This window comes from Odontesthes bonariensis, chromosome 7 (genome assembly GCF_027942865.1).
Source record: "Odontesthes bonariensis isolate fOdoBon6 chromosome 7, fOdoBon6.hap1, whole genome shotgun sequence".
NCBI lineage: Eukaryota > Metazoa > Chordata > Actinopteri > Atheriniformes > Atherinopsidae > Odontesthes > Odontesthes bonariensis.
In genome coordinates, this window is record NC_134512.1 from 11508036 (window position 1) to 11532020 (window position 23985).

A 23985-nucleotide genomic window follows, 5' to 3' on the forward strand; every position below is an offset into this window, starting at 1 on the left:
GAACAGAAAGTAGGAAGTGGCTCTACAAAAGAGGGGGAAAAAACTAACTAATATGCAGAAATCAAACAGAAATAAGATACTACAATGCCTAACATGACAGTCAAAACCACACGAGAGCACTTAAACAAATGAATAAACAGTGGATAAACAAGCAAAATTCCATAAGCCTGGACATTGTTATTTAACACAATCACAGTTAGAGATCAAGTCACTCCCCTTTTTATAAGTTTCACTTTCAGAGAAAGAGAAAGTTACACATGCAGTGTCTCACTTTCTCCTTTGCTGTGAAGAAAATGGCTGGAAGAAGTAAGGCACCATATTCTTTATCCTGCTCAATATGCTTGGAGTTGTTGAAGAACCCTGTGACTCTTCACTGCGGCCACAGCTACTGTATGGACTGTGTAAATGGCTACTGGGACCAGGAGGATCGGAGAGGTGTTTACAGCTGTCCTCAGTGTAGATACAGTTTCTCCCCGAGACCTCTGCTGAACAAGAACACAATGCTGGCTGATTTGGTGCTTAACATGACCGAGGCAGAACCCCCCAGCTCTCCTGGGAAGGATGAAGTCAGTCCGGAAGACGTGGAGTGCGATTTCTGCACTGCGAGGAAGCTGAAAGCTGTCAAGTCTTGCCTGGTGTGTCTGGCCTCTTACTGTGCCACACACGTGCAGCCTCACTATGAGTCTGCTGCTTTCAAAAGGCACAAGCTGGTGGAAGTGTCGGCCTGCATACAAGATAAGATCTGCTCGAAACATGACAAGCTGCTCGAAGTTTATTGTTGCACTGATGACCAATGCATTTGTCTGCTTTGTGTGATGGATGAGCACAAAGGTCATGACACCGTCTCAGCTGCAGCAGAGAGGAAAAAGAAACAAGTATGATTATTTATTTTTGGTCACTGTTAGTTGTTAGACCACTTAAAACTGTTATAGTGAAAATCAGCGTGGATTCCATATTTCAGTGTCCAGTCGGTTATAGAGCTTTTTAGAGTCTTTTTCTTTAACGGGAGTATTAGGAACATACTTAATGCACTGTTCAGCTCAATAACAAACAGCAGAGTGATTAATATGATTTTGTTGTTAGCAACAATTTGGAAAGAAGAAACAAGAGTACCAGCAAGGAATACAAGAAAAACAGAAGCAGCTGCGGCAGCTGAATCAGAAAATGAAAGCACTGCAGGTAATTAAATAAATGCAAGCCTTGTGTCCATGTGAAAGGATTGATTTAACTTTTTATGAATTACTGTCAGTGTTCTAGAGATGAGGCGCTCGATCGAAATGAAAAGGCCTATGCTGAAATTGTCCTGATGGCAGACAAAAGACGCTCTGAAATGAAGGGGCTGATCAGAGATCAGGAGAAGACTACGGTGAGTCGGGCAGAGGCACTCGTAGATCGACTTGAGAAGGAGATTGGTGATCTGAGGAAGAGAGAAGATGACCTAAAGGAGCTGTCTCTGACTGAGGATCACATACATTTCCTGCAGGTACACACAAACAAATACACACGTATGTATTATGTACTGTGTAGGTCTGAAGTTTATGCTGTTTCTCTTTTTGCATGTTTTTCAGCGATGCAAGCCCATTTTTGACTGCACAGAACCTCAGGTGTCCTCTGATTTAAACCTCCAACTACATACACATTTTGACTTTGTGACAAAGATTATTTCAGACTTGAAAGACAGAATGGAAATCATGGCCGGTGCCTTGGAAGAACTGTCAGAGAAAAGTAAGGACACCTTTATACAAAAAAATAGTAATTTGAATGCATATATTTAATCATACGTTTTAGAATGTCCTGTTTTTGCTTTTAGTTAAAGTTGACCAGGATCCAAAGACGAGACAAGAGTTAATCATGTGTGAGTTGTTGACATTACACATATTCTGCAATTGAGCCTTTGTGGTTCAGTAGTGAACACTGTATAATATCTCCTCACATTTCAGATTCCTGCTGCCTCAGTTTGGATCCTGATACTGCATTTGAAAACTTGCTGCTCTCCGAGAGAAACAAAAAAGTGACCTGGATTAAAAAAGCCCAGAAGTACCCCTACCACCCAGAGAGATTTATCAAATATGATCAAGTGTTGTGCACTGAAAGTCTTTCTGGCCTTTGCTACTGGGAGGTTGAATGGAAAGGGCCCAGGGTTGAGGTGGCCGTGTGCTATAAAGGGGCAAAGCTGGAAGAAAGTTGCTTTGGATACACTGACCAGTCCTGGTGCATTTCCCTCTCGAATTCTGGGTGCATCTTTTGGCACAATGAAGTCAAAACAAGAATGCCCATCCCTTGTTCCTCTACAGTGGGAGTGTATCTGAACCATAAGGGTGGGAGCCTGTCCTTTTACAATGTGTCTGATTCTGGTCAGATGGGGCTCCTTCACAGGGTTCAGACCACGTTCTCCCAGCCTCTGTACACTGGCTTCATGGTTTCCAGGGGATCCTCAGTTAGAATAATCACACCAGAGTAAAGGGCACAGACTGTCAGGGCTGCCAACATTACATAAGGTTCTCTGTCTAAAACACCAGTATTAAAAAAATACAAGTTGTGCATTCTAAAACTACTCCTGATGATTTTCACTTATTGTAGTAAAGCTTGAGTTTGCTCTTGAAAATATTAAATGTTTGCAAGGCTATAGAAACAGTAGATGTGATGTGTTTAACACTGTAATATACCCCTCATCTGGTGGTGAACTAAAATAAACTCATGATAAACTCTGTCAGTCAAGTGTGTGAGTGTCTGAGTGTATTCACACAGTATTCCAGAGCTGTACAAAAATGTGATGAAATGACTTATTCATGACATATAGTTACATAAACAGTTGTATCACACAATGTTCCACATTTCAAGGAGGTATATTACAAACAAAGATCTATTGAGTTAGCTGCTTTATAACTCAATTCTGTTTTACTTTCAGTGAAAGTGAGTATGTTTTGTAAGTTTTAGTTACATGGAGATTTATAACATTTAGTTTTGATTTTTTCTTTGATAATGGTACTGACTTTGTTGTGTTTCACTTTAAGACAAACAAAGCTGGTTGGAGTGCCCTCCCACCTGGAGCAAGCTACCAACAAACCACTCCTTTAGGGAAATCGAAAGTAACTTTGTTAGTTTGAGCAAGAGAAAATGGCGTACAGTTCGGATCTGTTTGACTGCTCCATATGTTTAGAGACACTAGTGGAACCAGTGACGGCGGCATGTGGACACAGTTTCTGTATGAAATGCATTAATGACTACTGGGATGTAAGAAGTAACAGAAGAGCACACTACAGCTGTCCTCAATGCCGAACAACTTTCAACACAAGGCCTGTTCTTCAGAGGAACACAGTCCTGGCAAACTTGTTGGAGGAGCAGAAGAAGAAAACCAGTCAAAGTGCTGCTGATGGGGATGATGATGCCTTTGCTGCACCGGGGGATGTGAACTGTGATGTTTGCAAGGGAAGAAAACGAAAAGCTCATATGTTCTGCTTCATGTGTTTGGCCTCTTACTGTGAGACTCATCTGCAGCCTCATTTTGAGGTGCCAGCGCTGAAGAAGCACTATCTGATCCAAGCCTCCACAAGGGTCAAAGAAAACATCTGCAGCTGTCACGACAGACGTCTGGAGATTTATTGCCGCACCGATCAGCAGTTTTTGTGCCCACTTTGTGTGGTGGAACACAAAAGTCACGACATTGTGGCAGTCAAAACAGAAATGGAGGCAACTCAGGTAATTCAGTTCAGCCCCATGCTGAAGGTTTTTTGTTACAGAGGTACCGAATAATTCTTGGATTTCTGTTTTAACAGAGAAAAGTGGAAAAGGCAAGACAGGAAGTCACAGACAGAGTGCTGGCTGCGGAGAGCAAAATGACAGAGCTAAAGGATGCTGCAGACGCTATAAGAGTGCGTTTTCATACTCAAACATAAGTATCCCCTTCCTGTCGACTGTCCACATTTATAACTTTTTAAAGATTGATATGAGATTATAAACGTATGTCGTTTGGGTCAGTTGCAGTAGCAGAACAGAGGAACTAGATTGAGGCATGGGTTACAGCTGTTATTTCCTGTTGGGAAATTTCCTGTCACTTTTACAGTCTGTCACATTAGCATATGAAAATAGTAAAATAGTTGTTTAGAACTGTACCTCCAAATGTTATAAGTAATGCTGGGACTAATGGTTCTTGTTTCCCACAAGGCTGCAGCCTGGGAGGCATGCGATGACTATGAGCGAAAATGCGATGAACACATACGTTTATACATCAGCTCTGTGGAGAGGAAGTGCCTTGAGATGAGACAAAAAGTTGGAGAACTGGAGAAAGATGGAGTAGACTGGACTAAAAGGCACCTTGGTCCGCTGGAACGTGACATCTACAAGCTCAGGGGCATGGAGACTAAATTGCGCCAGCTTTCTCTAATAGAAGATCCCACTGAGTTTCTTCAGGTGATTTCTCTGTTTTTACGTGACAATTTGTTGTTAATTTGTGCAGCTTCACCTAAAAATGTATGCGTTTTATGTTTGTTTGGCCTAGGGTTTTGAGGCCCTGAATGGACTCCCTGTGTTCACAGACTCACAGGAAGGGCTCAACTCGCCAGCAGAGTTTGTCTCTGCACAAAACGAAAAATTGAAAAATATGTGCGACAAAGAAAAAAAGGAATTACTCGTTGATTCCGAACGAACAGCAAGTAAGTATGATAAATCATTTTCAAATGGAATTTATTGGATTGGTTGGTTTCCTGAGAGTATTTTTTTGTTTTCCCAGTTGATTTCAATCCAAAGTTTGAGGTGGACTATAGGGAAATAACATCAAGAAAAGACATTTCTTCAGAATGTAAGTAAGAATATCTGAATATCTGTTCAAGCATACATGAAAACACCACCAGGTGAATTATTTTTTTCATCTCCCCTTGCAGACACTGCATTGAAAGTGGATCCCTGCACAGTACAAGCATGTCTGTACTTGTCAAACACAAAGACAGAGATATCGTGGGGTAACAGTGACCAAGGTCATCCTGATCACCCTGACAGATTTACTAACTTTTACCAGGCTCTGTGCAAAAAGGGCCTTACGAGAAACTGCTACTGGGAGGTGGAGTGGGACGGTGGCATCGTGGAGGTGGCTGTGTCGTACAAAAGAATAAAAAGAAAGGGGTCAGGCAAAGAGAGCTGTTTTGGCCATAATAAGGAGTCTTGGAAGTTAACCTGCTCTCACTCTGCTTGCACATTTTGGCACAATAATCTCCACAAAGGTCAGATTCCTCCGGCTCGCTGCCGCAGAGTAGGCGTGCACCTAGAGTATCGGGAAGGAAAGTTGAGTTTTTACAGCGTTTTAGGCCCAGACAGGTTGACACTGCTGCACCAAATCCAGACCACCTTCACTGAGCCACTCTATCCAGGCTTTTCTGTTGATTTAGGTGCAACTTTGACAATGTGTACCATTAGTTCTGACAACTTTAATTAACAATATTTCAGGACTGACTGGCCATTTCATAATCAGGGATTAAAACAAAACAGCACAATTAAGAGCATTTATATTAACTTAATGCAAAACTTTACTTATCTGTGTAGTTTGAGAGATTTTTATGTAAGTATTGATTTTTGAGGCATTTTGTTGTGTTCAAGTGGAAATTCAATAGAGGGATCCAGATTCATCTTTGATGTATTCTGGCTTATTTTTTACGAATATTGCTGAAAGATTCAAAGACCATACTCAAATGTTATTCTTGATTTTTTTTTTTTTTTTTTAATTTTTTTTTTTATTATTTATTTATTTATTTATTTTTATTTTATTTTTTTTGAAAAAGCTTTTCACATGTGTGTTTTAAGATATTAGCTAACACATTTCATGAGTGCAAAACAAATCAATGCTGATTTTAGAAGTCATTCTGCCTTTTTTTTTTAAAGATCTCTTCTTAATTTGCTTTCACTGTAAGTGATGAGTGATTAAACTTATACTCCAGTGTGAAAATATATTGAAATGTATCAGAATAATAAGGCTCCTTTGATGTGAGAAAAATGTAAATAGATCTTGCAGGTTTACTGTTCTTTTTAGTATGTTCCCTAAAATCTTAGATAAACATTTGAACATTCAAATACTCTTTAAAAATGTTTAAACACATCTTTTCAAAATGTGTATATGTTTATAAAACTTTTCACTGAGATAGTAAAAATGCACTTTGATTTTAGTTAGTGGTAAAATCTTGTTTGTTGGTTTGTAAAACTCATAGACTGTTGTATTCCGTAAAATTTGAATGGAATAATCCTCCTTAATGTACCAAATGAATCTCCTTAGAGCAGGGATTCAAAGAGGCCTTTAAAGGTCAGTTTCACTGTAACTTATAGACTGATGTTGCATGTCGGGAGGAGAGCTTGGGACATACATCATTGGGGTCATGTTTTACAAGGTTTTTACATTTAATGTAACAGTGTGTGCTTTATCTCATAACACAGTTTTATGTTGGGGAATCTATGAGTTTATGATTTTTTTCTTTATGGTGATTTTAACTTTTTTTTAGCATTTGTTATATTTATTACACCTATTTGGATTAAAGTATTTCCTTTTTCCATTTTCATGTTTTGTCTTTTGATTCCAAATCGAGCTCAAACAAATTCACTCTTACATTAATGTTTATTTAAAATAAAGCTTTCATAACACACTTGTTTAACCATTTGCTCATTTTCTGTAACAACCACAAAAACATGCACATTAGATAGATTCTTTTTACACAGTCAAGCCCAAAGCTTTTCATGTTACAAAATTTGACACATACTGTGCAGCGCCAGCGCCGCTCACGGGAGACATCTTGAGGAAGGCAATCATAAAACAGAGTCAATGGAGAGATGATCGACAGCGTCGTAGAAGCGCAGAGTGGCTTTGTAATGCAGCAGGGTCTCAGTCAGAGAGCTGATGGTCAGTGCTTTACCCTGCATGCTGAGGTCAATGTACCTGAACAATAACAACAAAATGCATTTGAGTTCTGACACCAGCTGGCACAGAAAGTTAGACTATGGTTGGCTTGTGGTTCTCCCAAGGTTATATTAACTAGAGCAATAAACTAACCGTATTTGCGAATACAGTGATAACAGAACACGCCTGGTATCATACAAAGGTCCACAGGTTTAAAACAGTTGAAGTATTCAGCATTCTGATTGCAAAGACTAACTGTAATGTTGTCCAAAGGTCGACAATAATGTGAAGGTTAGGGAAACATTCATACAACCAAACGGGAACGTTCTTCAGAGGTTTCCCAAAGAGCTCCACGCCATGAGCATTGAGAGAATGTTAAGGGAACTAAAAACTAACATTGTGTATTTGTTAGAAAACCATTCCTGATGAATCACACAAGAGCCAAAACCAAGGCCCCAAGAATGGACCTTAATTGACCTGAATGTAGATTAATCTAATTCTAATCTTTATTACACTTTACGGTCTTGGAACTTAGAGATGATACTGTACCTGTATGATACTCTCCAAAACACCAGAGTATTTATAGCCATCAGTGAAGCTAGGACAAAGAAGAACCTCTCCAGATTCCCATCTTGCAGTGTGTTTGGATAGAAACCACCTGTCGTATAGTACCAGCATCATGTCACTATTATTTGCCATTGAAGAAAACAAGTAATACAGTATCTGTATTCAATATTACCTCCAGAGAAAAGGTACCCTAGTTGAATGATGAAAGCTCCAAGAAAACAGCCCCCTCCATAGGACAAAGTCAGGAAGTGCAGGGAGATTCCTCTGATGTGGCTCGGGGTCAGCTGGAAGGATATGAGGGAACCTGCCAGAGAGGAAGTGACAGCAGAATTATTGACTGAGGTAAGATAAAAGTCATCTTTGATGCCTTTGTTATTTTGTGACAATTCCATAAATTTGCAGTCCTCTGGGAAAGAGCGATAATGCTCCACTCACATGCAGGTGTGACGAGGGCCTCTGCCACACCGAGGAGGATGTACTGAGGCGCCAGCTGGAAGCACGGCATAGACGACACCTGCAGGACCTTCCCAGATAAAGTCTGCTCCACTAGGGGGTAAACCTTCCTATGCAGCTCAGACAAACCTGCCACCAGGACAGACAGAGTGGCACAGGCATGGCCCAAAGCTGGAAGGGGAGGACGGACAGGGTGGGGTGATGAGAGAGGGGGCTGCAGAATGGGGGTTGTGATTTCAGGAGGAGAAAGGAAGTGAGAGAAACATAGGGACATTTAGGTGAAGATGTTTAAAGTTACGTGTGGACGAGAGGAAGTGTACGTGTGGCAGTAGTTACTTATGACTTTTGCAGGAGGAAGAGGAGTTATTTGTCTGGAGAGGAAGTAGGTGGTCACACACTCGATGAGTGGGGCTAAGAGCAGCAGAGGTAGGATGCTGATTACATTCATGGCACCAATGGGCAGCAGGAGGCTATTCAGGTGAAGGTTGGAGTTCATTGTCTGTATGTAGTAACCTGAGGGAATCTGTGGCAAACATATTCATGACCTCTTTGCACATAAAACTAAGAATTTATCCTGTTTCTTGCTGTGTCATGAGGTGTTTCCAGTGACCTGCCTGTGTGACGCAGGCTCTGTACAGCAGCTGAAGCCCATAAAGAGGGAAGAGCTTGGTCATGACCTTGACGTTCTCCACGTGTGTCTCGCTGTACCGACCACCGTTGTTCTCTTTCGCTCGGTCCAGCCAGGAAACCACATCCCCACTCAGGTGACGATAGTGGAGGCAGCACATCTTGAAAGAGTTCAAGAAAACTCCCAGCGTAGTCAGTAGTGATCCACCTTAAAGAAATCCCACAAAGGAAAAGTGAGATGTTGTGATTTAACAATTGTCATTTCCTGGTCTGGAGGGGTTAATTGCATGTTTTTGTGTCTTTGTTATAATGTGTAGCCTGAGTTACCTTGCTTTGGTTTGTAGGTGAGTTTATTGCGCATCATGTGTATGGCGATGAGAGCCAGCAGCACAGAAGTGAAGGGGATAAGGAAGGCCAAATTTTGGGCCACAGACTGCTGAATGTAAGCTATGCCCAGAAACACAACAGTGGAATTCAGGTTCACCAACCAGTAGAACCTAAAAGCATTGAAACAAATGTTAACTTGCAAGCTGTAAAAGAATCGCAACAAATTTTTACCACAAGCAAGCGGTAAAATAGGTCTGATACATGCCATTTTATTCTAAAACATTTGGTCAGCTGGCCATCTGTTCATTTTCTGTACACAATCACACGAAAAAGAAAATATATCCTCTTTCAACTTCTCAGAATATGATAAAAAAAAAATCATCTCACCGAGTCTCCAAAATAGGGTAAATACAACCTCAGATAAACAACGTGACATATTATACTGTGTCATCATTTATTGAATAAATATAAGCCAAATCATGAGGTAGATGTAGGTTATACTGTGTTTTTTCTATTTCCCAGCAAGATTATGACAAACAATCCAAATTTCAAGAAACTTAGTGAAGTTAAACTTGGGCAAAGTGTAAAAACTTAAAAGCAGAAGATGAAATCTCCGAGCTGTGTTAGTGTTATATTTGATGCAACTGTTTCAGATTTCTCAGATAAAATTTAACTTTGATCCACACTTTAGTCCAATTAGATTATCCATAATATTTTTTGTGAACACACAATATATGGTGAGGGCATTCGTTAGGTAAAATATGCAGTAACATTCAATGAAATAGAAAAGGAAAATGGTTGGGGAATTTCTTGAATGCATTCATAATTTTCAGTGGATGAACTCATCTAATTTGAACAGTTCAGTGTTTAGAGTCTGATTAAAGGCTCATAAATTGAATAGCTGTGACCATATAAAATCACCACCCACCAGTTGAAGAAGGACAGGAGCTGGTGTTGGTTGTAGCCCTGCAGGCTGTAGGCTCCCATGGGGCACAGGATGGCCCGAATGCCGCCGATGCCCAGCGCAGCAGCCAGGAGACCGATGTAGAACAGGATCTGCTGCTCCCGAGGTTCCAGCTTGTGGGTCATGTGATGGGTGTTGGTGTAGAAATTTTCATCCACCACGGGTAGCATGGCTGTTCCTAAAGCAGAGCACAGTTGTAGAAGTAGGTCATAGAGGTATCTAGCAGCAGCTTTTGTAGCATTATAATCATGCACTAGATTTATATCTACTATATACTTTACATACTAATCTATCATGCTAATTGCCTTTTTGGATTAATTTACACTGTGATACTGAATCATACTATCTCTTACCAAAGAAATGAAGAAGAGCACACAAGTAGAGCACCTTTGTCCGTCCTAAGCAGGTTTCTGCAAACCATCCAACCAAAACAGGGGTCAGGGTACTGGCTCCTATGAAGCACAAGTTGACTGTTGCAGCCAGGTAGTTGTCATAGCCCAGCTTCACAGTGCAGAAGAGAATCATGTTACACACGATCCCAAAGAAAGTGAACCTTTCACACAGCTCTACAAGCAGTACACAGATGATAACTTGGAGCTTCTTGCGAGACTTCTTTGGAGGTCTCTGCTCCACAGGAGGAGTCTGGGAGATTCGTCGCACTTGGTTTCTGCCCTCTGGCAGTCTCCGAAGTTCTTCTACCACCATAACACCTGGCCAGTGTGGTGGCTGCTTGGTTGCTCTGTTGGATGTCAGCAGTGAACCAGGCAGCTCTGAGAGAGAACTCCTGTTCTTGTAGGACACAAACATCAGAGGCCAGAGCTGGAATCCCACAGCCTGGTGTGATTCTGGAGCTGGACTACAGACACGTAGTATCAGACTCACCCACCTGCATTCTGTGTGTCCTGGTGGCTGATAATCCTTCGTCATGTTGTTACTCAGAGCTGTGGACGCCTTCCGGGAATCTGACACATTACACAAAACTGTATCAAGGTGGAGTGATGGATGGGAGGTATTTAGAGAGCCTACAAGAAATGTTTTTAAAATGACCAACAACAGAGAGTTACGAGGCAATTTTATCATTTTTTTCCATTACTGAAATATGTACAATATATATATACAGTATATATTATACATATACTGTCAAGGTCCCATTATCGCAATGTGGTTGATCACAGACTCATTGAAGATTTGCACCACCACTGCACAAAATATTCACATTGGAATGAAATTAGTAGCAGCATCTCAAGTGGTGCATTCATTCACCATTCAACACACTGAGTTTTAAACATTCTAATAAATAAAATGGCATTGAAGCCCAATAGTAAAAAGGTTCAACCGAGTGCAAAAATAGCAGCTTTAAATTCATTGTTTGTTCAGTGTAGCAATGGCTGTGGGGACAAACTGTCCCCGAGTCTGGAGGTACGTTGCCCTGTCATATCTTCAAGAGGGCAGCAGCTCGAAAAAATGGTGTCCAGGGTGAGTGGGGTCATTGGTAAGGTAAAGGGATTGTGAGAATTGGTTAGTTTCTGTGTGTGAGGGAAAATATTAAAACTGCTATGTACACTTTAAAAAAGAAGACAATAAGAACGCAACAACAAATTTTTCCTTCATGCCAACTAAGAGGTTAACTTGACCATGGTTACTGCCATCTGATGCCATTTGATGTTATGCTTTAAAAGATTCTGAGAAACTCACAGTAATTCTTCTCAATAACTGTGGTCATAAAATGTTTTTTACAATCAAACTCAACAAAACACAAGGTTCCCTTTTAGAGGAGGTTTTTAACACCAACAAACATTAAACACATTGATAAATAATGCTGTGCTGCTGCTTATTGCAAACTCGCTCAAAATGTTGCATCTCTCTGTGAAAACAGCCCCTAACTGTACAAGCTGCTTTTGGGTCGCCTGTGCCTGTTGGTAATTAGACATATAATGTTAAGTGGGAGTGAGACAGAGTGCAAGAACAGATTACTTCAACTGGCTCTGAGCTACAAGATAAGCAACAACCTCTTATCACAGTAAAGTGATTAAATGGAGGAAAAAGCACCTCCCAGGTAGGCACTGAGCAGAAGACCAGAAGACCAACTACCTGGTTGGCAATTAATAATAATAATAATAATAATAATAATACATAGGTTTTATATAGCGCTTTTCCAAATGCTCAAAGACGCTTTACGTAAGGAACAAACAGAAAGCATAGACAAAAAAAAACAAGACATTATAAACAAGAGAAAAACACTGTTACAGACTTTAGGCACATGGGGGGGGGGGGGAGAGAGAGGAATTAGTCAAAGTCATCCTTCTTTAACTAATAAAAGTGGCAGCCATTATCTTGTAATTGAAAAATTTGCATCTCCAGAATCTGCAGTGGTGTTTTAAAATGAACATGATACAATGAGTGGTACATTTAAATGTAGAAAAAATAGTATGAAATCTCACTGTCACTTACTTTCACAAAAAAAGACAACTTACTTTCTATTTCAAAGACTTCAGAGAACAACAGGAATCAGTGGTGATTAAGAAATTGTAAACCTTATATCTTTTATATTCTTTCTGTTTGTTCAAAAAGCAGTCAAAATGCTATCTTTGTGTGGAGGGTCACAGAAAATATTCTTAATAAAGATGGTGTTGTTCCTGCAACAAATGTGTCCCTGCTCTGCAGCCTAGACGTCTCCTCTTCAACTAATCTTGGTTTGAGGTCTTAATCCACGCATTACTTAAATTGCTTTTTAAATCTCAGTTCTCTGCTCCAAACTGCCAATGCACACAGTCAGTTACTTTGCCCCACCCACCATGTGTATTTTTGTACATATTCAATTATTTTTTTTTTAATTCTATTTTTTCTCTTGCTCTTTAAATGTATGTGTCGCTCTTTGCCCTTCTAATTACCCCTCGGGGATAAATTAGGTTTTTTATGATTCTGATTCTGATCAAAATAATATAATATCTTCAGTAACAATTAATACAGTAATCATCATTACATTAGCAGTCCTGTCTACATAGTGTAGCAATGTGAACATCAGCTGATTTCCATATTGTCATATATAATTTCTATAGTTTCTATATGATTTCCTTTTGGGATAAATAAAATATGGTTTGATTTGATTTAATTCAATTTCATTTAATTTTTGATCAAAGAATGGAGGAGATTGACTTGGTCTTCTAACTTAAAAGTGTAAACATTAAAAACATCTTGGTAACCACAATTCACCATAACGTAACACGGAAAAACAAAAACAAATATTATTCAACACATTAGTAGCTAATTTTCAAAAATGTATTTGATATGATATATTAAAAGATTTAGGCGAGATTTGACAAAAAAAAAAAAAAACATGCTCTGAAGGTTGACGTTTTTAACGATGTAATCAAGGTGTAATAAAAAACAGAATCATCAGATTAACTATAATCTAACTACGCCTTTTCCACTTGTTATCTTGCCAGTTTAAAACCCTGGCAACTAGATTTTAAAAGTTAATAAACCACGGCGTCAAGCGTCCCCATGGTTACAGAAACCGCGTCCGTAAAAGCGTAGGGGCGTGGTGTATCATGGGAAAAAAAAAGTTGTTGTTAAATCAGTTCCATTTTTTCTCATTATTGTCAGACACCACGACAGGTGAAACTTTCCGAACTGTAACGCAAAGGTAAGCGATATACATATAAATTAATTCATTATTCTTTTGTGTGTTCGAAAAACTGCACACGACTTACTTGTTTGCATTTAGAGGTCATAGCGCGTAAGGAAATAAGCATGCTAATGCTAACATTAGCAGACTTGCTAATTCCCCACTAATACGAAAACTAACTTCATGCTTGTTGTGAATGAGACATTTTCATACTGTTCCTCATTTGTTGGCGTTTTATTTTTATAATAATTCACACAATAAAGAGTCACACAAACAGCTTAGATGAAAGTTTTATCTTACTCAATGTGTGTGTGTTCTGCCTCAGACGTCGGCTACTAATGTCTGAAGGGAGTATGCCCAACTGTCCTGCAGCAGCGTCAGAGCACTTCAGCTCGACCCCCGTCAAGACCAGCCAAGGGAAAGACTTTCACAATTTCAAAGGTCTGGATAACGGCATTGTGTCCGAAGACGAGGACACATTCTCTCTGCTTTCTCCCATCTACCATGACAGTTTTGACAGTGAAGAAGAAGAGCCAGAGCTTGCAGTTCACCAGACTTCACCGAGGCAAAGCGGCGACTCACGGTCCTGCAAATCACCAGCCAGGTACTGCTGGATTTTTAAAGATATTTGTTGTCTTTTTGTATGGCGTTGTCTTAATATGCTTGTTTGCTTGTATAGATGCGAGTTACCTAAAAAGCCGTCAGAGCAGATGCGCAGTGCAGCTGTGCAGCCTGCAGATTCACCCTCTTTCAGTGCTTGGCAAATGTGGCTTTTAAACAAAGCCAAAGAGGATCGTCTTAAATTGGAAAAGAAAGCAGAAGAGGCAAGTTGTTGCTACTCTTCAGGTCAAGTTTTGCAATATTAAAGCAATGTCTATTTCTGCCATTAACTTGTTTTAGTCAGTGGCATTATTTGTTGCACCACCTCTGAATCACTAACTAAGGCTTCTTGTACCCCAAAACTTAGGAACGCTTACTGAAAGAAAAGACAGAACAAAAGGAAAGGGAACAGGAACAGAAAAAGATTGTTATGGAAGAAAAAATCCAAGAGTGGCTTAGAATTAAAATGGAACAGGTAAAGGAGTACTTGTTTAAAGTTGGTGCTTTTTTTGGTACACTTTTTAATTCTAAAGATGACGTTTGTTGCCATTTTTTTTCTCATTGCAATTCTAGGAGAGGCAGGAGCAACTCCTAAAACAGAGGAAGGAGGAAAAGGAGATTCTGAGGAAGCAAGAGAAACAGAGGGAGATTGAACAAAAAGCTCAACGAAAATATAGAGACTGGCGGCAGAAGAAGGATCAAGAAAGAATGGAAAAGGAAAAGAAAGAGAAGGTATTGTGTCTCTTTTTTTGTTTTCCTAAAAACTTCCCAGAAAAAAAATTAAATATTAAGCCTTTTTTTCTTCTATTTGACAGGAGGAATCTGCTCTGAAGGACGAGCAGGAGAGGGAGCGCCACAGGAGGGCAGAAGAAAAGTTTAAGCAGTGGCTGGCAAAAGCCAATGAAAAAGGCAGAACCAGTCCGAAATCACCTTGTTACCCAACAAGTAAGGTCATTTAAGTCGTTAGGAAATTATTTACTGACACTATGATTAATCAGTTCTATGTTCACTGTGTTTTTCATTCATACTACTAAAGAAACTCAGACTGAATCAAATGTTTGTAAGTTTAATTTTCCTCTGATATTTGCTATTTATCTCTGTCATAACGGTTTATTCTCCTCCAGGCCCCTATGATAAATTGCACCCGGCACCCAGCTTCTACAATCCGATCCCCTGGAAGCCGATTCACATCCCTCCTCCAGAAATGCCCCCAAACACGATGTCTACCAAGAAACCCCAGAAACAAAGAAAAAGCCATCAGAGTCCTTGTGCTGCTTTTAGAATGGGAAACACTGTGAGTGCAGCACATTTGCTGCACAGGAGATGACACAGCGGGCTGAGATTTACGTCTGTAAGACTGTAGCTCAGATACAGTGATTGTACTGTGACTCAACGACACCAGCGCAGCTCCTGGACTGAGACTGCTGAGTCACAGAGGGTTGTTTCCTCTTTTAAGCGGTCGGGGTTATGAAGACATGCCGCCATATTTACACTTTAGTTTGTCACATTCTGTGACACATTAGCTCGATTTATTTTGTAAGAAAATATCTATGAATGATTGGAAATGTTTGAAAGACTGTACAGAGATGTACGGTTTGTTCTGATACTTGAGTTTGCTTGATGTCTCGTAGAAATACTGGATGGACGTTTTAAAACTTGGAGCCTTTTTATTTATATATATGTATATACATAATCTATAAACTCAATTAGTTTTGTGTTTTTTTTTTACATTTTATTTTCTTATAAAAGATCCTGAATCAAAGCTCCCTCTTGTCTTATTGGCCCCATCTCAGCAAAAGTGCTCAGCAAAAATCAGCGTTTAACCCCATTTAATGAGGCACCAACCACACAGAAAGATGGTGGTCGCAGCCAAAGATAGACCCGGCTTGCTCGAGTGCTTCTCACACTCACGCATTGTTCTGTGTCCAGCTGTGCCTTGTTTGTCTGTGGGCTGAGATGACGACAGGAACGAGTGCGGGGGTGGAGAGAGCGCAGCTGATTCAAAGCAGTACGCTCATTCTGTTAGCATCTCTCTGTGCCAATGTGTGAAGCCTGAGGTAAAATCATTTCAATTGCACTTTATGCTAGATTAACCGTGTTTAGGTACTAAATGTGTTCTGCTGCGATTTCGTCTGACTTATTTAATGCTTAACCGCTGTCAGTTGACAACTGCTGTGGAATGTGTTACTTGACAGTAGTCAGGCATGGGGTTAGTAAAGTGGGGCATTTTTGAGTAGTAAATAATTGTGTGGTTTATCAGACTGCTTTTAAAAACGAAAATGGTGTTTACAATTTGTTATGAGCATTTACTATGCAGGGGGGGATTTGTTCTGTTTGCATACTGAGTGTCTTGAGCAAAATCTGTAACCCATAAAGTTTCAGTTCAAAATATGCCTCCAGTTCTTTGGATCTTTGTGGTCTTCTGATTTATAGCAATGTTGTAAGGTTTAACAAGTTAATCATTCAGCAAAGCACAATCTATTGAACACAGCACTTTTGATAATGAATGTTAAGTTTCAGGTCACTAAGTTTTTATACTTGCCTTTTCCAGGTATTGTGTCCTATTATTGAGCCTGAATAGAATACCAATATCCCAAGATGCAGTGGTGCAAGTGGGCTGGCAGTTGGAGACCACACCTGCCAAGACAGGTAGGAGGCGTGTCTTAAGCTGTATCAGAATGAAAGTAAGGTTTAGTGGCTGCTGAATGACAGTCTAAAGGGCAGAAGTACAGACTTAGGTATACTTTAAGACCATGGCCGATAGTGTAGCATAGATATAGAGACCGATTCAGGATGAAAAAATATCTTTTCATGTCTATCAATATCTATTTTTTTTAATTGGAACTTGTTTAGGAAGGGAAGGTGTTTTAATCCATTGCGGTGTATTTTTTTTCTTCTTTGCTTACCTATTAGAGCCCTCAAATGGGGTTAAGATAACAGAAGAAACAGGCTGTTAATCTTAGTTTGACAGTAAAATATTTAGTTGTTTTCTGTATTTTTCAAATCTCAATTGGACATACAGTCCCAGGACCATGTTGTCTGTTATGTTATGGCTCTTGTAAACCTGATTTCTTCTTTTTCTCGGAAGAATGTGACTATTGTGTCTGTAAATAGCCTTGCTTATTATTGACACAACACGGAGGGAACCAGTTCTGTTGCATGGAGGCACAGAGGTCTTAAATTAAGTGTTTCAGCCTCCGTGTTTTTGTCACCATGCAGTCTTTAGACCCGGAGACTGAGGACTCTTTCGACTTTCTTTTTAAAATCATCCTGGTTGGGGATTCAGATGTTGGGAAGACCTGCATTGTACAGAGTTTCAAGTCTGGCATATTCATTGAGAAGCAGCAGAATACCATCGGGGTCGACTTCACAGTCCGCACACTGGATATTGATGGGAAGAAGGTGAAGGTAGGCTCACTCTTATTTCCAACACTCTCATTTAGATTTAGTTTAGCTCAGAATGAGTGCGTGAGTTTGTGGTATGTGTCTTGAAAGAAATGATTTCTTTACTTGTATGAGCTGATCAGTATTTTCTTTCCTTCAGAGAAAGAGGAGTGCCTGACTGCCTTGTTTCAATAATAGCACCTGTGTGTTAGCTTTGTGGGTGTGTTGGTTTACATGGTTATCTTACAAATCAAATGGAAAAGAAAAGCCACTTTTTTTTTCCCAATTTCCCAATTAAATTCTTCATAGTTTGAGGTTCTGTCACTAAAGCATTCTTAAAGAACAACTAAATCACTTTAATCACTGTATTCTGGTGATAACTAGCCCTCATTGTGTAACTATATAAAACTGTACTTGTGTTGTTGCAGATGCAGGTGTGGGACACTGCTGGTCAGGAGCGTTTCCGCACTATAACACAGAGCTACTACCGCAGCGCCCACGGAGCGATGGTGGCCTACGACATCAGCCGACACAGCACCTTTGAATCTGTTCCCCACTGGATCAGAGAGGTGGAGCAGTATGGCGCTGCCAGCGTGGTACTGATACTCATTGGTATGTAAAATGAAAACAGGCCAGACCTTCTATATTGGTCCTTAAACCCCAAAGCACATTCATACTGAGGGGTGTGCATGCCACCGTGTTACTTTTAACCCTATTAAGCTTATTAAAGCAGACATTGTCCGTTTTTCCTCCTTCAAGACAAAGGAAGTGGAAGTGTTTCAAATGAGTCTTCATGTAAGCAATTTTAACGATGATGAAGCTTAACAGAATATCCTTTTTAAGGATATATTTCATAGAAAAAACAATCCAGGATTTTTCAGTCAGGGGTTAAACAGGCAGTAAACTTTTTAAAAATGTGCCCGTACTGAGTGAGATCACGAAAACAAGCAATAACTTAACAGTTACAATGCAACAACGCTGGAAAATTAAACGTAGCAAAGAAATATCGCTTGTAAAACCCCTTGCAAAAAATAAGTAGAATAGAATAGAAAAATACTTTATTCATCCCCCAATGGGGGAAATTCAAATTAGTCAAGTAGCTCAAAAAAAATCTGAATATTTACAATGATTATATATTAACAACAACAACAATACTAATAAAAAATAATAATACTAATGATAATGATAATAAATGACTAAATGAATAAAATTTTAGTAGAACATGTCAGCAGATACTGTTAAAAAGCCTTATGACTGTGGGAACAGCCAAGTTAAAAAGTCTTACTCTTAAATCATTACCATCTCAATGAAATCAGTGCTTACAAAACCCAACATTTTTTTGTGCTCAACAAAATCAAATGTAAATATATCTCATCAGGTTCTCTAATCAATGCATAGTCAGCATTACATAACCAGGACCACTGCCATTGGTTGATATCATCGTATTTACGGATAGACCGATTGCAGCCAACGAGCGGAATATAGTCAGATATCAGTGGATCTCTTTTCTTTGAAGATTTGGATGTATCGGCTGTTATTCACACCAAAATGCAGAGATAATTAAATTCTATTCATATGTTCATTTAAGAAAAGAAGCTCCACCTTTTTAAATATAAGGATATAATGCCTTTCTTCACCATTTTCCCAGATCATCTGTTGGAAAAAAAAATTGAAACTTAACTATTGTAATTCAAACATATTTGATGCAGTACCGGTTTTGTAGAGATGTCCCCCTTCTGTTTCGCCACCTCAGGCAATAAATCCGACCTTCATGCGCAGAGACAGGCGTTATTCGAGGATGCGTGCACTCTGGCAGAAAACCACAGCGCGCTGGCTGCTCTAGAAACCTCAGCCAAGGAGGCGCAGAACGTGGAGGCTGCCTTCATCCTCATGGCCCGGGAGCTGATGGCACGCAACGGCATGACCATCACAGACGAGTCCTCCCAGAACTCTCCACAATTCATTTTGAGTGACAACTCTCACCCAGTCCAGGTCACTGCGTCTTCAGATAAAAAGTGTGGGTGCTGAACAGGCTGAGGTTTGAGGGAAGTATTTATTGCAACTCGGAAAAGCGGCCCGAATATTCAGCTTACAGGTATCTTTGATAGGTTTGTCCTCCAGTAATGGAAGTCTGTTTAAAGACAAAATGTGCATGTTGTGTTTGTGAGAAAACGGGCTTTGTATACATTTGAACTTTAAGTATTCATAGAGTTTGATGGATCTGTAGTACAGGTTTGTAAATGGTATTTGATTATCAAATGTATTTTTTGTAATATTCTACATGGATTAAGTCTGCACCGACACAGTCAAGCAACATTTTCACTGAACATCCAGAATCTTGTGGGTTTTTTGCTTCCTTTTTATTTGTTCTTTCGCACATTATGGCTTTTACAGTACATGGACAGAGCTCCGCATTCTCCCCCTGCAGTCTGTATATTGTTACTCCGACCATTTAGAAATATAACAATCAAAATAAACCTTCAGTGGTGCTGTGACTGTCATTAAAGTCACATTGACTGTCCGATACTGAAATTTACATCAACTGCTCGTGACTTCAATATCATATTAAACCATTTGATAAAAAAATAATATTTGCCATTTCTGTGGTCATTCTTACAATGTTAGTCAGTCAACTTCACAATAAAAGATAAAAAAAAATGTAATATAACATTCACTTGATCGTACCTTTATAAGAACTAGACTAAACGCTGGCAACTTAACCTCTTGAGCGTTAGTGAATACAAATTTACGCTGGCTTAAAACCTAAACACGCTGGAACATAACAGCATTGCAAGCTACAGAGGACCCACAGAGGTGTCTACAGTTTTTGAAAGGTAAGGCGACACATAAGTCTGCATGGGGAAAAAAACACATCATCATCCGAAAGATAAGCACTTTTGTCACAGAGCAACATTCGTGCCTCTCTGCATCCCTCTGAACATCGTCCAGCTGGACAGGTGTAACCATGTTTGAAACGGGCCACAACTATGCAGATGTTTTATGAAAGTCTGAATGCAGTATCCTGTGTAAGTCAACAACTACACTGTTGTCAATAACAATTAATGTGTGCTGTAAAAGACTAGAAAGCTAACACGAGTCCTTAACTTTTTTGTGTAAATATATGAAAAACAAATAAGTATATTAAAAACTCTGGCACGCGACCATGCATGTCATTTTTGTGTTAAAACGGCACAATACAAATTTTTTGCAGGTTTTTCTACTCCATTACACAGTAACAGCCACACTCTGTTCTGTGATAATCGAGAGCATGATTTAAAAGAAAAGAAAAGAAAAGAAAAGAAAAGACACTCACACAACTTCAGTTACAACCAGGTAGAGGTTAGGCTAGTAAGCTGTAAGATGGAGCCAGAGCTTACGAAACTCTTGGTACTCGTCCTACTCCAGAGGCCACCTTTCCTGCTGGAACACTAGTTCCACCGCCTCTTTTACATCATGCACCATGAAAGACGGCTCCGTGAGAATGGGGTCAAAGCGGAAGTCCCTGTGACCGTGGAAGATGCGTTCAGTGACCGTTTGCGCTGGGTCTGAGGGCAGTTCCTGCTGTTCTCTGCTGTACACCCCTGTGCACACCAGGATGGAGCTGCACCCCTCGGGCAGGTCCTCCTCTGAGCCATACACACTTGTTGCTCCTCCTAACTCGGCAGATGTCATTTTAGGGGTGTCGTCGACAGCCTCTGCCATGGGCTCCGCACCTCCTCTGCCACTTTTTGCCTGCATTTGGGCCTTTGTGCGACGAGAGGCCTGGAGGTAGCGATTGTAGAGGTTGGCACCGTAAATGTCTGCCATGGGGTTATCACTAAAAAAAATAGATTAGTGGCAACACATTCAAAGGAGCTTTAGAAACAAAGCAAATGTCATATGTAGTGGGGGGAAAAAAAGGATGAAAATAGTGTTCAAATATCATTTTGAAAATGACGTTAGACTCACCCTATGGCATACAGCCTCTTCACGGGTGTGGTCCAACCAAGTTTCTCAGCCTGCTGCCTGATCAGCAGCTCAGCGTAATTATATGTAACCACACTTGGTTTACCAATCAAAGCCTCGTACTTCAGCTCATTGCCTGTGACCTTCTTGTACAAACTCTCCAAGCACACCAGGAACATACCGTGGCCAAACCTGCAACACATGGAATATGCAGTGAGAGCACTGCCCTAACCCTACAGATTTAACGTTTAAGAGTGGAATGCACATGTGTACCTTGGATTCTTCGCCTCCGCCATCCACAGCAGGTCCATGTTACAGGCCAGGACCGGGATGTGAGGATATTGCGCCGGACTCCAGGTTTTGCCTGGGTTTCCACTGCTTAGGAGCACATCAACAATAAGCTGGAGGTTGGTTTCCCATCTGATTGGCTCACCAAACAAGATAACAGCTGCAGAATAACAGAAATCAAAGAAAGGAATATATAAAAACAACCAACCTGTAACTGTTAATTGTCAGGCACCATGTACATATATATATATTAGCTGCATGTGAAAACCTACCATCTATTGGCCGTAATCCTTTAGTGGGTGGAATCTGTAACGCATTGTTCACGATAAGCAGAACGCCAAACTCATTTGTAATAACATAAACTGGCTTCATTTTTTAATTCTACTTACACCGTCTTTGGGCCTCCTGTTGTGATCCACAACATCTAAAACAGGGTATGCATCTCTGAGCATATCGATCGTAACAACATCCTCAAAGCCCAGGCTAGCATTTGATGGGTTAAAGGAAAAAAATCAGTGACAGGGCTTCAAAGACCCAGCAAAGGCAACAAAGGGTACAAAGATTGAATACTGATAACAACGTGGGGCATGAAAAAAACCCACACTGAATAAATAGAATGTGTACACTTGGCTTAGGTCAACAATCAGAATGAGAGCAGGAACCAGTGTCAGTCAGTTAAGAGAGGATACTTGTGAGCGACTTCCTCGACAGGTCCCTGTCCTGAGACCAACACACACATTTTGTGAAACTGTGTAAACATTCGCAGAGGACTGTGAGACAGCATCACCTGGTCTGGAGACACCTGAGAGAAACAGAACAAAGGACTTGTGTAAAAAAACAAAAAACAAAGACAAGATGCAGCAAGCTGACGCCGACCAAAAAAGGTGTTCAACTTACCTCCACCTCCAGCAGATGTGACAGATGTTCCGCTTTGGTCTGCCTCATGCAGTTCCCAGCGTTGGTGACAAATACAACCGGCACCTTGTACTTCCCATTGCGGTCCACCAGGCTCCTGAAGCACTGCTTGGCTGCGGGGATCAGAGTCCTGCCTCGGACCAGCACCCCATCGATGTCAAAGAGGAGCCCGAAGGAGCCGGGGCCCTGTGGAGGGAGCTGGGTCATAGAGTGGGGGTTTGCAGTATGAACACATAAGGCTGTTCATTAACAATTTGAGCCGTCTCTGTGACTTCATCACTTTACACACGCTTTGACTCAATGAGACTTTGTTCTCAGTTGCCCATATCAAAGCACATAACAAAGGGTTTGATTGAAATAGATTACTCACTGATAATAGCAGAAAGGAGGGCTATAAATGTTGTTATCAGGACTGTTCCCATTTGAACTGCCAGCTCTTGAATCACAACTTCTACCTCCTTTCAGATTTTCACATTTTACTGAAGCATTCACTTACATGACTATAATTTCTTGAGGTGGAAGGCGAGGTGTTTGCTTGTTTGGCTGCTCCCTCACAGCCCGATTTCAGCAGCTGCCAGCAACTTCTAAAAGACCTCACTCTCTGCATGTCTCCTGGCACTTGCGTGGAAAAGCTCCGGCGGGTAAACAACAACAGACACGTCCGAGCTAGCTTTGAGCTAATGCAGTAACCGTTGATTTAGCGATTCTAACAGCTGAGGGAACGGATCATATCTACAGAAGTGATATGTGTCATTACTCGATTTAGCGCTGCCTCTTCATGCTGTTCCTGTGGCTGCCTCCATTCAACAGGTACAAACGCCCGCACTACGATCTAATGACAGTTCGGACGCATGCGCAATGGAGCCGGAGAGCTTCACGGTTGCGTCATAGTTTAACCAACCGGAAACACATGCGCTCGTTTATCGCTTTCGTAGAAAAGAAACTGATCAATTCACAAGGACATTTTGGCACTTTGGCAGCATGAATGTGACAATAAACTTTCAGTTTAACAGATCACGACATATTCTAAATTTAAGTATGTCCTCATCTATTGCAAGCTATGGAATTATTTTAGATTTAATCTTTTGTTTAACTTGAATCACACTAAAAATATTTTTTTTCAGAGCATGTTTAGTTTAACATAAAATTAAAATTTTAAATGTTTTGTCAGGAAACGAAAGTGAGAAGTGAAATGCCAAACTGAAATTTATCTACTTAGAACCAGACAAAAAAAGGGTTTTTAGTATAGGAGTACACACTTTAACAAAAAAAAAAAAAAAAAAGTTTGCATTATAACTGATCAACCCAATCGTCTTTAGAAAATTCCCTGAATGTTTCCAGAATCAAATGTTTTTATCCACTGTATATCTGAGCAGTGAAGGTGTAGAAGCGAAAATAAGGTACTTGTTCAAA

General features: G+C 40.3%; 6 protein-coding genes across 8 annotated transcripts; 4 read left to right on the forward strand and 2 right to left on the reverse strand.

Moving 5' to 3' along the window:
* The first annotated feature begins 253 nt into the window (after window positions 1–253).
* On the forward strand, window positions 254–2713 carry LOC142384625 (E3 ubiquitin/ISG15 ligase TRIM25-like). The gene is made up of 6 exons (XM_075470920.1): window positions 254–875; window positions 1084–1179; window positions 1250–1483; window positions 1569–1725; window positions 1811–1855; window positions 1941–2713. The coding sequence occupies exons 1-6, from the start codon at window positions 258–260 to the stop codon at window positions 2459–2461; spliced, it is 1671 nt and encodes a 556-aa protein (XP_075327035.1). The 5' UTR covers window positions 254–257; the 3' UTR covers window positions 2462–2713.
* Window positions 2714–3074: 361 nt separating this feature from the next.
* On the forward strand, window positions 3075–5719 carry LOC142384626 (E3 ubiquitin/ISG15 ligase TRIM25-like). Its single transcript, XM_075470921.1, has 6 exons — window positions 3075–3699; window positions 3777–3872; window positions 4165–4410; window positions 4499–4652; window positions 4730–4798; window positions 4881–5719. Exons 1-6 carry the CDS (start codon window positions 3118–3120, stop codon window positions 5426–5428), a joined length of 1695 nt encoding a protein of 564 aa, XP_075327036.1. The 5' UTR covers window positions 3075–3117; the 3' UTR covers window positions 5429–5719.
* Window positions 5720–6783: 1064 nt separating this feature from the next.
* slc15a5 (solute carrier family 15 member 5) lies at window positions 6784–10517 on the reverse strand. Its single transcript, XM_075470922.1, has 9 exons — window positions 10166–10517; window positions 9777–9990; window positions 8849–9018; window positions 8509–8729; window positions 8231–8417; window positions 7877–8065; window positions 7614–7745; window positions 7424–7532; window positions 6784–6913 (listed from the first exon to the last, which is right to left on the reverse strand). Exons 1-9 carry the CDS (start codon window positions 10515–10517, stop codon window positions 6784–6786), a joined length of 1704 nt encoding a protein of 567 aa, XP_075327037.1.
* A 2844-nt stretch (window positions 10518–13361) lies between these two features.
* Window positions 13362–15802, forward strand: ccdc34 (coiled-coil domain containing 34). Its single transcript, XM_075469475.1, has 7 exons — window positions 13362–13458; window positions 13766–14044; window positions 14120–14264; window positions 14408–14515; window positions 14614–14772; window positions 14856–14985; window positions 15165–15802. The coding sequence occupies exons 1-7, from the start codon at window positions 13364–13366 to the stop codon at window positions 15365–15367; spliced, it is 1119 nt and encodes a 372-aa protein (XP_075325590.1). The 5' UTR covers window positions 13362–13363; the 3' UTR covers window positions 15368–15802.
* A 98-nt stretch (window positions 15803–15900) lies between these two features.
* Window positions 15901–20013, forward strand: rab19 (RAB19, member RAS oncogene family). Of its 2 annotated transcripts, none has more exons than XM_075469476.1 (5): window positions 15901–16097; window positions 16592–16689; window positions 17260–17448; window positions 17853–18036; window positions 19178–20013. In XM_075469476.1, the coding sequence occupies exons 2-5, from the start codon at window positions 16639–16641 to the stop codon at window positions 19450–19452; spliced, it is 699 nt and encodes a 232-aa protein (XP_075325591.1). In that variant the 5' UTR covers window positions 15901–16097; window positions 16592–16638; the 3' UTR covers window positions 19453–20013. The 2 variants fall into 2 exon arrangements, with proteins under 2 accessions (XP_075325591.1, XP_075325592.1); XM_075469477.1 differs by having other exon boundaries at window positions 17859–18036.
* hdhd5 (haloacid dehalogenase like hydrolase domain containing 5) lies at window positions 19743–23412 on the reverse strand. 2 transcript variants are annotated; one of them, XM_075469474.1, is made up of 8 exons: window positions 23069–23412; window positions 22555–22758; window positions 22347–22459; window positions 22047–22140; window positions 21930–21963; window positions 21643–21817; window positions 21373–21561; window positions 19743–21241 (listed from the first exon to the last, which is right to left on the reverse strand). In XM_075469474.1, exons 1-8 carry the CDS (start codon window positions 23177–23179, stop codon window positions 20821–20823), a joined length of 1341 nt encoding a protein of 446 aa, XP_075325589.1. In that variant the 5' UTR covers window positions 23180–23412; the 3' UTR covers window positions 19743–20820. The 2 variants fall into 2 exon arrangements, with proteins under 2 accessions (XP_075325589.1, XP_075325588.1); XM_075469473.1 differs by having other exon boundaries at window positions 22555–22770.
* Window positions 23413–23985: the final 573 nt, after the last annotated feature.